At 43.8% G+C, this 13,574-nt stretch overlaps 1 protein-coding gene across 1 annotated transcript in view; it reads left to right on the top strand.

Moving 5' to 3' along the window:
- Positions 1 to 13,574, top strand: part of NOTCH4 (notch receptor 4) — a 54,726-nt gene that overhangs the window by 13,114 nt on the left and 28,038 nt on the right. Inside the window, exons 5-11 of the mRNA XM_088128641.1 lie at positions 5 to 126; positions 1,354 to 1,509; positions 2,603 to 2,788; positions 3,964 to 4,071; positions 8,814 to 9,015; positions 12,342 to 12,487; positions 12,596 to 12,748. Coding sequence (XP_087984767.1) covers positions 5 to 126; positions 1,354 to 1,509; positions 2,603 to 2,788; positions 3,964 to 4,071; positions 8,814 to 9,015; positions 12,342 to 12,487; positions 12,596 to 12,748 — 1,073 coding nt within the window. The remainder of the gene's footprint in view (positions 1 to 4; positions 127 to 1,353; positions 1,510 to 2,602; positions 2,789 to 3,963; positions 4,072 to 8,813; positions 9,016 to 12,341; positions 12,488 to 12,595; positions 12,749 to 13,574) is intronic.

The following is a 13,574-nucleotide window of genomic DNA, read 5'->3' as shown; positions in this document are numbered from 1 at the left end:
TAGGCTACACCGGCCAGTACTGCGAGGTGAATCCAGATGACTGTGCAGGACACCAGTGCCTCAACGGTGGCACCTGCCAGGATGGCATTGGGTCATATGCTTGCCACTGCCTCCAAGGCTGGACAGGTCAGATGCAACATTCACTAAGCCTTTCCTTTCGCCTTTCATTACAACAAGCCGATCTTGCTGCCAGCCCTTCCTCAGCTGGATCGATTGGTCTACCACAGCTGGGGAATTATCCCACATTTTTGGAGCACTCCAGGTTGGAGAAGGCCCATCTCCAGAGAACCTCCAAGTCCCACATCTCATAATCTACCAGTTCACCCCAGGATATGCCCTCTTTTTTTGAAACCTGTCCATAGTTCATAACTTTCCTCATTTTGGCCTCTGGGCCTACGGTAAGCTGTTTTAGTTTCAACATGCTGAATGCAACATTCTTCAGGTTAATTTAGGCTTATGCCCAAAGTCCGTGTCAATCAGAATGAATTTTGTTCCCGAGAAGAGCCAGCTGGCATAGGCTGATCTGGCATTTAGCAAAGCCTGACAGTAAATTTTCAAATAACCTGGAGTAAAAATCTTGCTTCAACAAATATCCCCAAAGGGCTGGAAGCCAGAAGAATCGGGGGGGGGGGGGACATTTATTTATTTTTATATCTTTCTCTCTGCTTACATTTTCCAGAGTGGAATGGCCAAGAGATCTTGGTTACTAATACTGTATATACAGATAAATCCAACTTATTTATTAGAATGCTTAAGATAACTGTCCCTAATTGGGCACCCTCCAGATGGATCTGATTATGAATGCCATCACCCACCAGGTCACACAGGCATGCTGGCTGGGGATGATGGGAGTTATTGTCCAGGACTATTTATTTATTTATTTATTTATTAAATTTCTCTTTGCCCATCTCCCCCCAGTGGGGGACTCTGGGCAGTTCACACAAAGCATTAAAACAATAAATATAAATAAATACATACAACATTAAAAAATTATACAAAACATTACCAAAAAAGAAGGGAAGAAAAACTATACTGAAAGATACCTGGCTGGAGAATGGGCAGAATTTGGTTTTATCATTCATAAATGGCACATGCAACCAGAATGGCCTGTCCTCTGTCTAAGTAGGTCATGAGTGACCTTTCCCATCTTGCAAACTGAAGTATGAACATTCTCTGACATCACTGCAACATTGCCAATAACAGATGATAACATTGGTGGAGCCTGGGGCTATGGTCACAAAGCATGCAATGTTGGTGTTAATTTTGAAGAACCCCAGAACATGGGTGTGGAGGGGTGGGTTCCATCTCTAGAGACCAGAAGGTTTTGCTAACCATCCATATCTACTTCTTCAGGGCTTCTTTGCCACCTGCATGATGCTTGCCTCAGCAATCCATGCCATCCCGATGCCCACTGTGACACGGACCTCCTAACTGGCCATGCCATCTGCACATGCCAGCTGGGTTATGCTGGAGCTCTATGCTATGAAGACATTGACGAGTGCCGGATGGGTAAGGTGGGCTGGCGGGATAAGGTGCAATATGTATCACAACCCAACAGTTGCATTGCTCTTGTGGAGGAAAACACCCCCAATACCCACAGCTGAGCAATACAGGCAGTCCTCATTTAGTGACCCCAACTGAGACCTGCAACTCAGTCAGTAAGCAAAGCAGTCGCTAAGTGAAACCACCACTGTGCTTGTGATTTTACTTCAACTTTCCTTCACTTTACAGACCTGCAAAGGTCGTAAATGCAAGGATTAGCCGCAAAATTACTTTTTCATCACCATTGTAACTGTGAATGGATGCTAAATGAGGCAGTCACTAAACGAGGACTACTTACTTCTGGCCCAGACCAAGTGTCACCAAAACGTGCAAATTTCTGAGTTCCTCCATATGCTGCATCAGGTCAAAAGCAAAGGCTGTTGTTAACTCACTAATGAGTGAAGATACTCTTTTCCCTTCTGTGCAAAAAAGTAGAAGCAATCAGGGACTGCTTATCTTTTGAGAAGCTCCACCCACTGGGTTTTCCCTGGAGTTCCCTAGAACTGGGCATGCTGCTGCTTCTCAGAGAGACCAGTGGAAACTGAGGATCTGCACAGAAGGGAAACAGATTTGGGTAATTATTTTGTACCAGAATGAAGGAGCAGAATCTACCCCCAGTCGAGGCAGACCACAAAGGGCCGAGAAGCATCTGAGCTTCTACCTCATCTGCTATCCTTTTTTTATTTCTCATCAACAGTGACAATTTCAGCAGGGTCTCTTTCCATCCTTTAAATATTTAGGCTATTAGAATGTTGGAATTGGTAGGATTTCAGCCGCTGATTTTTACCGGGAGAGAGGAAGGAAAGGAGAAGAGATTCCCCACGGACACCTTTGATTGCCACCAACCTCATTTTGCACCTTCAAATCCACGCACAACCCAAAACAACAATAAGAGGGTGTTTTTAGAAATGTGTACAGTACTCTCCTGAGTTTTGCAATGCACCAACAGACATCTCTTGGTGGAACGGGACTCAAATGTCAGGAAAATGGTTGGCAAACTTTGTCCTTGAAATGAAGTTGGCAGAGTTTTTCTCTGGATTCCTCCTCTCTCCTGTTCCAGGGAGCAACCCATGTGAACACGGAGGAAGCTGCTACAACACGCCTGGCTCATTCACCTGCTCCTGCCTCAGGGGCTACACAGGCTCCCGATGCGAATCTAACATCAATGAGTGCCTCAGCCAGCCTTGTCAGAATGGGGCTTCCTGCTTGGACCTGTTGGACTATTTCCAGTGCCTCTGCCCATCTGGTAAGACTTTGGGTTAGGCAAAATGCAGATCGCTTTTAAGGATTTTGAGCCAATAGCAAAAAAAAAAACCCCAAAAAACCAAACCAGGAGTCCAGCAGCCCCTTTGGTGGCTAACCTATTTTATTCAAAGGCATAAGCTTTTCTTAAAATATTTAATTTCATTTAATAATACATTATTCAATAAGCTTTTATTAAAAGGGCTAAGCTGCAGCTCACGGACGTTTATGCCTTTGATAGTTGGAAAAGGTACCCCTAGGTCCTCCTGGTTTCTGGCGAGACAACACGGCTCTCCTGTTATGGATTTAACCGATAGACATACACATTGCACAACATTTGAGAAATGCTTGATTCGCATCCAGTTTTCTAACAGTTGGTAACATTGCCAGTTCTTAAGCCATTGTTACTAATTTTCCCTCTTTTTAAAAAACATTTTAAGCAATGTTTTACATGTTTACCCTAAGTCTTAACTCCATTAAAAGCCCCGTTGCAAGTGTTTCCAGAAACAGGCACCCCAGTTACAAACAGAATTATTAGCAACAGAAAAGTTAGAAACAGCAACTTTAGAAATAGAAAGCTTAGACATAGCAACATTAGAAATAGAAAGTTTAGAAATAGGAACATTAGAAATAGAAATTTTAGAAATAGGAAATCAGAAACAGAAATAGAAACATTAGAAATAGAAATATTTACCAATGTTACAGAACCAAGCTAACCAGGATCTGTGAAACATCACATCCTAATGACAGTGGTACGCTGAGCATGCTTATAATTTCTACCCCTTTCTCATGTTTTTTCTTTCTTTATTTGATTTATAATCCCCCTTTCCTTCAGTTCCTCAAGGTGACATACACAGTACTTCCTCCTACTTTCCTCACAGCCCTGTGAGGTGGGTTAGGCGGAGAGAGAATGACTGGCTCAGAGTCCCCCAGTAATTCCTGGGGACCCTCAGCCTTCTACACCTGACACTGTTGGTCATTTTCTCACCCCATCTCCTCCTTGAAAGCAGCCAGATTTTGAATAGTAAGGATTAGGAGCAAAATTGGGATTGGTTATTAGGATTAGGGGAATAAACAAATTAGCCAGAAGGGCTGAGAGGTTGTGACAGAGCTGGGGATAATGCATCTGAAGAGGTGCGTCCTACTTCCTTTTGGTTCCTTAAGATCTTTCCTTTGCAGGCTTCAGCGGGCCATTCTGTGAAGTTGAGGAGTGCATCCAAGACCATTGTCTGAATGGGGGGACCTGTGTCCTCCAGAGCCATGGAACTGCCTGCCTGTGTCCTCCTGGTGAGTGGACGGGGAACAGAGAGCCCAGCCTGGATGCTGGAAGAGGTGGCCCAAAGAGCATTGATTCCTTCTTTGTACCCAATCACACAGTCCATCCCAGCCTCATCTCCAGGGCCACCTAGAATCCCCAAGCCTCTGTTTCATGGCTCTGTGGATGAAATTCACAGATTTCTTACCATTTTAAGATAGGAGAGAGAGAGAGGAGGGGAGGGGGAGGGGGAGGGGAGAGAGAGAGAGAGAGAGAGAGAGAGAGAGAGAGACGCATCTGGAATGCACTCTGAATGCACCACTCTTTGGTTTTCAGGAACCCAGATGGAGCTGGGACAGTGTCCCTGGGGGGAATGGGTTCTAGTGCTGGAGTTCAGCAGGGGGGTTCTGTTGCACCCATCCCCAAAGTAAATGTATAGATGAGATCTACAGCAGACAAAGAAAAGTACTTCTTTGCACAGGCAATAATTAATCTGTGGAATTTATGACCACAAGATGTGGTGATGGCCATGAACTTGTAGGATTTTGGAGAGGGGCTGGATAGATTCATGAAGGACAGGCCTATCAAGGATGCCTCCAGGTAGGGGAAGAGTGTGCTTCCACATTGCAGCTGCAAGGGAGCAATGGGAGAAGACAAGGAGGCCACCATCTTCTCCTTGGGCATTGGGTTGCAGTGGTGAGAAACAAAATGCAGGACTAGGATGGGTCTTGGCTTGATCCAGCAGAACATCTTCATCGTATGTTCTTATTTGTGTAATGGTGCATGTGAATGTGTGAGAGAGAGAATGGGAATCAACCAGATGTAACAATTGGAGAGTTGCTGAGCAAGCTGTGGATTTGCTTGTGAGGGTCAGGAGATCAAGTGTGCAAATGGATCAACCAGACTGAGGTTGACGCTGATTTTGATCTAATCAGTACAGTATTTAAACCAAAGATTTAAAGCTTCTGAATAGGTGCCACTGATCAAAAGGGTCTTCAGGGAGGTAAAAAAAATTAATATGGTAGCCACAGCTATGTGGTCAAAGCCCCGCCCCTTTTTTACATGCGATGCACCCTGAATGCCCTCTGAATGTGCATGTAAGAATGGAGTGACCTTCAGTTGCATGATTGTGGCTGCCATATTGATTTTTTGGACCCCTGGCACTGATAGTCACATGATAAAAAGGGGAGGAAGATAACAAGGAAAGGACAGGGCTGACCCTACCTTAGTCAGAGTGGGGAAGGCGATCCTGAGTCTCAGGAAAGAAGACGACTTTATGCTTGATTTAAGATAATGCCACTGTAGTTTTACAGCCAGGGAAAGTCAATATAGGTAGTCCTCACTTAATGACTGCCCTGTTTAGCAACCTTTCGAATTTATGACAGCACTGAAAAAGTAACTTTACAGCCAGTCCTCACACTTACGACCATCGCAGCATCCCCGCAGTCATGTGATTACCATTTGTGCACTTCACAGCTGGATTCCGACAAGCAGAGTCAATACAGAAGCCAGCAGTAAAATCATAAGTTGCAGTCATGTGATGTCTCACTTAATGACCGCAGTGGAAGTGAGGTCATAAGCCCATCATGGTCATGTGATGTCTCACTTAACAACCATGTTGCTTAGCGACAGGGTTGCCGGTCCCAGATGTGGTAGTTAAGTGAGGACTACCTACAGTGAGATTTTTCACGTGCCAGAATCAAAAGGCCATCTTTGAGGACTTGGAACTTTTTCAAAGTGTTTTCCGCAAAGTGTGAAACCCCTTTCCCCCGGGTTCTCCCCCATAAGACCCCAAAGACGAGAATTGGCTATTCCTCTTTTTACTGAAGCGCTTCAAGAAAAAGGACTCCGTCTCACTAAGGGGAGAGGAGCCCCGAACAAACTTTTACATCTATTTTTATACTTGTTGAAAAAAAAAGGGAATAAACATATCTGGTTACACTGAGATAAGAAAATAGGTATAACTGGTTACAACGTTGCGCAGACGCACCTGATTCCATGTTACCTATTAGCATGCTATAATAAGCTTAGCCTGTTCTATGTTTTCTAAAATCCCCACTTTTGGGGTGTGTGTTTTGCCATGCTAATTAAGCGAAGGTTGCCTCTCGGCCAAGCCTCCCATTTTCTACATCTCTAACACCTTCTCTCTAACCTTCCTCTCTTACGCCCAACCACCTGCGGTTTAAATCTCGTCTTCTGAGCACGAGGTCTTGTTGCTGCTCTCAGAAGGCTGCCATTTGCTCTTCCATCCCAGGCAACAAAATGTTGTGAGTCGTTCCTGGCAAAACGTACATGTGTTTTCAGGCATGCACATCCTTTGGGATCAGTCTCAGCTCCGAGAAAGGCCTCATCCAGGGGGGTTTTAAACTTTTTCAGGCTGTGGCTTTTCTAAAATTGCAAATGCTCTAACGTGTTTGATCTTAAACGTTTTCATCCTCCAGTTCTGTTTCTTCTTTCCTTATATTGTTTTTTACGACAAGATTACAAGCAACAGAGCACCAAAAGATAGAAAAGGAGTAATGAAAGAGACAACGAAATACTAAAGCCAATAAAAATGTCAAAAGAAACTAAACAGAATCAACAAAGGGAAGAGAAAGAAAAAGCCGCCCCAAATTAAAAAACCCAGAAAAAATTAAGAAGTGCCAGTACTAAAATCTAAAATACATATATAGTCATCATGTAGAAGTCACTGGTTTCCAGAAAATACCTTATAAAACTATTCTGTTATCCAATAGAAAAGGATTTGAAATATCTCAACATGCTCTTCTGTGGTACGATGGTACCATGCAATCTATTACCAGGAAAGAACATACTGCTTCATTTTCTGATTAGCTGAACGTATCGCCTTTTCCCAAATGAATAAATTACCCATTTCCAAAAGCCAGTCCTTCATCTCTGGAACAAGATTGCTCTTTTTCATTTCTCTGCCTTCTCTTTGAATTGCATAAATCTATTGCCTTTTTCAGGCTGTTAGTTTTTTTTAAAAATGCCCTGGAACCCCTCATCAAGAAGCAAAGCTCTAGGGATAAAAAGTTGGCTGTGTTTGAGTGATGTTTTTTTGTGAGTTTGGGAAGGGGAGGCCGAGTTTTTTCAATCAGAGTTGGGGTTCCATGAGAGTTTAAGAGTAAAAACTCTCGTGGAACCCCAACTGATTGAAAAAACTCAGCCTCCCCTTCCCAAACCCACCAGCAGGAGGCAGCGACAGCAAAACAACAAGCCTTGTGGTCCTGAACCACAAACCCAGCTATGTTGTCATTTCTCCCAAACGTCACAGCAGCCTTGCTGCGACTTTCCCCTTGCAAAGCTGTTAGATGTTAACGAACCCCCATAACTCCCAGCTACTACTCTGACGGGGATGATGGAAGTTGAATTCAACCTCCCATCTGGAGGACAGCCCCATCAACAAACAATCAAACAAACAAAAATTATATTAATAGGATGTCCCCCAACAAGCTGGAGGAAATCTATCTATCTATGGGGTCACTAGGAATTCTGGGAGTTGAAGTCCACACGTCGTAAAGTGGCCAAGTTTGAAAAACATTGATTAAAATGAAGAAGTTAAAAAAAGAAATAGCAATAGGTAGAGCCATGCCACTAATTGGATTTCAATACACTTAACGGGATTGGATTTCAATTAATAAAATAAGCTGTATTTGATTATTAAAATAAAGGTATAAATTTTCCCTCCCTCCTTCCCAATTTCTTTGTCCTGGTGTCATCTGGAAGAAAATGGCTCTGGATTATGGGAATTAAAACCTAAATTTCTAGAATGCAATATGTTGGAGAAGGCTGCTTCAGAATAATGCTGCCTCAATATCAGAGGTGTCTGCATGGGAAGTCAAAAAAGTAAAAATGGCAGCTATGAATATGTTGTTGCAGCTATCCTCCTGACTTTTTTGATACACTCCTTACAGATGCCCCTGTTCAGTCTTATGATAGGAAATAGAGATGACAACTAGATTGCATGGGCCCCATTTTTAATGAGGTCCCTAAGTTAGGACTTGCTGTGGCCCTTACTAAACTCTGAAGAATTGTTTAGGGATACCAAGAGGAAGACCATTTCTGTTAAACTTCTCTAGTAGGTCTTAAGCATGCTGCAATTTTGGGCTGAAACTATGGCACATTTTCTTCTCAGGGCAGGGCTGAAAACAGGTAGTCCTCAACTTATGACCACAATTGGGACTGGAACTTTTGTCACTAAGCGATGCAGTCGATAAGTGAATTGTGTTAAATTTTACAACTTTTTTTGCCACGGTTGTTAAGTGAATCCAGCTTCCCCCACTGACTTTGCTTGTCGGAAGCTGGCTGGGAAGGTCGCAAATGGCAATCACGGGACCCCGGGATGCTGCAAGTGTCGTAAATACATGCCGGTTGCCAAGTGCCCTAAATTTGATCATGTGACTACAGAGATGCTGCAATGGTCATAAATGCGAGAATCGGTTGTAAGTCACTTTTTTCAGTGCGGTCATAAGTTCGAACAGTTGTTAAATGAATGGGCACAAGTTCAGGACTACCTGTATTCTGCCTCCTTCCAACTTTTTCTGATTTTACTCAGGATAGAGCAGGGGTGTCTGCAAGGAGGGTATCAAAAAGGTCGAGATGGTGGCCACAAGCATGGGACTGAAGTCTCACCCCTTTTTAAAATGTGCATTGCCATCTTGACTTTTTTGATACCCCTGCAGCCACCCCTGGGATAGAAAGAAGCTTTGGGTAAGGACAGGACAAAATGACGAGGGCAGGAGAAGATTGATGGTGTCAAGGCTTTGTCTCCCAGGTTTCGAGGGACTTCAGTGCGAGACAGATACTGATTTCTGCCGCGGTGCCCCTTGCGAGCACGGAACCTGTGTGAATGCCCCCGGCTCCTTCACATGTGTTTGCGCTGTGGGATTCACAGGACCTCTCTGCAAGGAATTCAGTGACCCTTGCTGGAAGTTTCAGTGCCTTAACGGAGGCAGTTGCCATGGGACAGAATCCGGGTAAGGATGGATCTGTCAGCTCTTCAAGGTAAACTAAGAAACCAGAGTCACGTGTGCTAATACTACTTTTATTATAAGGTTATAGTAACAGAATCTTGCAAGTCTGAATGCACTGTCGCCCTCCTTCCTTCCCTCCCTCCCTCCCTCCCTCATCTTCGTGAGAACTAGGGAGGATCTTGTCTGAGACGCTTTCTATCTGCTAGGCTTAACCCTTCCTTGGAAGGAAGTCTAATGAGTGTGGGGACTGGCTACATACACAACAGAGACAGGATAAGGACTGGCAGTGGGGACAGAACATTTTACACCACTTTGGTTTTCTGGTGACTCAAGAAGAAATGGAAGATGTTTCAACTTAGTCATGGGAAAAGGCTCTAAGCCTTAGGAAGACAGGGTTAACCCGGGGCCTGTCCCCAGGGTTCAGTTGAAATGCTCTCCCTCTATTTTTGAGTCAATAATAAATTAAACTATAGGTAGTCCTCAGTTACTGACTACAATTGGGTCTGGCAACTCCTTTGCTAAGCAACGCAGTTGTAAAGTGAAACATCATGTGACTGTGTTGACTTATGATGTCAGTTCCAGCTGCAGTCGTTAAGCAAGTCACATGACCATGACTTACAACTTCCTGCCAGCTTCCCCACTGACTTTGCTTGTTGGAAACTGGCGGTGAAGGTCGCAAATGGCAATCACATAATCACGGGGACATTGTGATGGTCATAAGTGCAAGGACCAGTTATAAGTCACTTTTTTCAGCGCCATCGTAACTTTGAACTGAAATGAATGGTTGTAAGTTGAGGACTACCCGTATTAGAGTCACACTTAAAACTTCTGCCATGATCAGCAGACAGGCTTCCACGCTCTGGATCAATGATAGCTTCTACCTCTTCTTCAAGGCAGGCCCATGTTGAGTGTTTTGTCTAACCATGAAGTGATGAGCATTTCCCTGGCTCTCTTTCCATGCCTTTGGCAGGGGGTTGACCCACAAAGGTTAAGGAGATGAAGAGTTTTACCAGACTGCTTGCAGGGTATGATAAAAAAAGTCAAGATGGCAACTGGGACGCTGAGATCAAAGCACCACCAATTTTTTAATGTGCATCACATATGCAACACACATAGAAACCAGGCAGAGCTTTGATCGTACCACCACGGTTACCACCTTGACTTTTTGACCACACCCTGTGGACACCTTGTGACTTACTCTTCATCTCAGGCAGGGACTTTCTTCTCTGTTAAATTTTTGTGGGTCAGAGGCCCAGAACATGAAAAAAGAAAAAAAAGTCTGGTGGACGTACTATATAATTTTACCTTCCCAAATCCCAGAACAGAACCTCAATTGAATGGTCCCCAGTTTAATGGGAACAGCTCCCCAAATAGCACATGGGCCGGTTGCATCCAAAGGAGTCCAGTCAAGTCCCTTAAAAGCTGTGCAAACCCAGTGCTCCTTATTCCCAGCAATTCCCTTCATTAGCACTGCAGCCTCTTTATGCAAATGGCACTAATTAATCATTTGTGGCAATTAACGTCATTGGCATCATGACATAATTACATGAACTGATGTGCATGACCTAATCCACATAATTTGCATCACGTTATCATGCAAGTCATGGAAACTGTGATGGGGAGGGACACTGGCATTTAACTGAGAATTGCAAATGACAAAAACTTTCTTCTCTGTTTGGCTTGTGAAACTGTGGGTTGCCCTGTAATCCTGCAATCGTTCTGTTGGAATATTGCAAAATTCTTCTGGGATAATACGAAGCAGACTCATTTCAGGTTTACCATGGACCAAAGCTTTTCCGTAGACAGGATTATTTAAACAATCACACCCAGTCACACACAGAGGTATTAAACCAAAGAGACTTTCCTTGTTTTTCACCACCCTACTGAAAAAAACATTTCTTGCTGATAAAGATGAATAATATGGACCATGAAACAAATGTTGATACTTCTGTACAAATCTCGGATAAACCAGATTATGGAGATGAGAATGATTTAGATTCTAAACGATGGTTGAGTAGAGAAGCCACAATGCCTGGGTTCACATATCATATCAAGCCATGGATTTGTTTAACCATGTTTTGTTGAATGAGCCACCCTGGCCAGATTCACACATAACACTAAGCAGTAAACCATGGTTTAAAAGCCACGGGGTCCTCAGTGATGCCAAGCCAAACCATGGCTTTGAAGATGCACAAATCCAGCCCCGTGGCGAGTGAATCTGGCCAATAAGTCAAGCATTACAGTTGTGGAATCGGATCTTGACTTTCTCATGAGGTCACGAGATGATCGTGTGAAGCGATAGCTGCAACGTGATTTGAAAGAAGCAGTTCAGCCCTGTAGTGTTATGGCAGGGGGTGGGTGGGCAAGCCTGGGTGTCCCCAGGGGAGAAGTGGGGGGCAGAAGTCACCATGCTCCTCAGGACATCACCAGTCAAACAACGTATAGGACCTCATCCCCCGACCCCTGAGCCCTCCAGAAGGAGCAGGGTTGGAAAAAGGGGACAGGGGGATTTCCCCCCCCAAGGGCATTGTGGCTCCTTGAAATCTCTTAGATCCTTCAAAAACACATCCATAAAATCTTGGGCCCCGGTCAGGCAGGGCAAAAAGAGGAAGAGCCGTCTAGGCACCCACCCACCACTGCTTGAGACAAGTCAGATTCTCGGCCTTGATCAGGAGTGTCTGCTAAGTATGGTCAGAAAAGTCAAAATGGTGGTCATGACGGTGTGATCAAAGTTCCACCTGGCTGTTATGCTGGTGTGAGGATTTTGAACTTTTGAGGGCACTCTAAAAATTTTGAAAATGCAGTCCCTGCCATGAGATGGGATGCTGTGTAATTTGTAAATAAAATGAAGTGAAGTGAAGTGAAGTGAAGTGAAGTGAAGATGAAATGAAGTGAAGTGAAATGAAATAATAAAATAAAATGAAGTGAAATGAAATGAAATGAAATAAAGTGAAATGAATGAAATAAAATAAAATGAAGTGAAGTGAAATAAAATAAAATAAAATAAAATAGAATAGAATAAAATGAAATAAAGTGAAATGAAATGAAAAATAAAATAAAGTGAAGTGAAATGAAATGAATGAAATAAAATCAAATGAAGTGAAATGAAATGAAATAAAGTGAAATGAAATGAAATGAAATAAAGTGAAATGAAACGAATGAAATAAAATGAAATGAAATAAAGTGAAATGAAATGAATGAAATAAAATGAAGTGAAATGAAATGAAATAGTGAAATGAAAAATAAAATAAAATAAAATAAAATAAAATAAAATAAAATAAAATAAAAAAAACATTTCTCTCTTTCTCCCCCCTTCCCCTCCCTCCCAGACCACTTTGTACGTGTTCGCCAGGTTGGACTGGCCAGAACTGTGACGCAGAGGTAGACGCCTGCACTTCCAGCCCGTGCCACCAGAGGGCCACCTGCCTGAGCCGCCAGGGAGCCTTCCGCTGTCTCTGCCCCGGCGGCTACGTAGGTAACGCGGTCTTCCGTCCGAGTCGCAGCTCCGCCTCCGGACAGCCCAGCCGCTCTCGGGCGCAGCGGCCCCTCCTCCCTGGAGCCCTGACTCTTTCCTCCCTTGCAGGGCCGACGTGCGAGGCAGATGTAGACGAGTGCTCGTCCAGCCCCTGTTGGAATTCTGGCACTTGCCTGAACAGCCCTGGAGGTTTCCACTGCCTCTGCTCCAGGGGTTACACCGGACCCAAATGTCGGGTTACCCTGGACCTTTGCTCAGCCCGTGAGTATCCAGCAGCGCCAGCTCGGCACGGTCTCGGAAGAATCCTCTTGGTTTATTCTCTCACACGTCACTGCCCTGCAAAAGTGCACTTTAAAAATGCAAAAGCGAGAGTTCAAAGTTGGTTGGAATGCTTCCTTTATCCAGTGTTTTCCAAACTGGGCAATTTTTTAAGATGGGTGGACTGCAACTCCCAGAATTCCCCAGCCAGCCATGCTGGCTGGGGAATTCTGGGAGTTGCAGTCCACCCATCTTAAAAAGTTGCCCAGTTTTGGAAAACACTGGTTTATGTGATGGAAAACTCACCTTCAAAGCACCAACCACTAGAGAAGATCCTAATATTCATTTTATTGCTTCCAAAGTCACTGATCTTTTGCACCCACAAGAACCCCAGGCAACAGCCCCGAGGTTATATATGTCGTATGCAGAACGGTGATCTAAGATAGTTGGAATATACATGTCCATTAATAGGAGACTCCGACAGAGGGTTGAGTTAGAACAGATGAGAAATAAAATAACCACAAAGGAAGACTCCGGTATGAAAACATTATTGGCCTAGACCCGACTCCAATTCAACCTGAGTTCTGATTCTAACTATCTACAGTTTATGACGATTTAATAGAACTAGCGGGACTGAAATTCAAACGTTCTGATTCAAACTGTGCAGAATAGGATCGAGTTATATGAGACGTTCCAAATTTAGTAGTTTTACACTCTTTAAGGCCATCATCCTTGCTCTCCATTGGAGAGTAAGGCATTTACTCTGGAGAGTAAGGATGATATAGAATTGGGCAGGGTACAACTTTCTTTGCACCCTTCCCTGTACCTT

The sequence above is a fragment of the Python bivittatus genome, unplaced genomic scaffold (assembly GCF_059951505.1).
Source record: "Python bivittatus isolate LINGU-HERP-01145 unplaced genomic scaffold, Pbiv_v1 ctg000800_np1212, whole genome shotgun sequence".
In the NCBI taxonomy this organism is placed as follows: domain Eukaryota; kingdom Metazoa; phylum Chordata; class Lepidosauria; order Squamata; family Pythonidae; genus Python; species Python bivittatus.
This window is presented reverse-complemented; position numbering and strand designations above follow the sequence as displayed.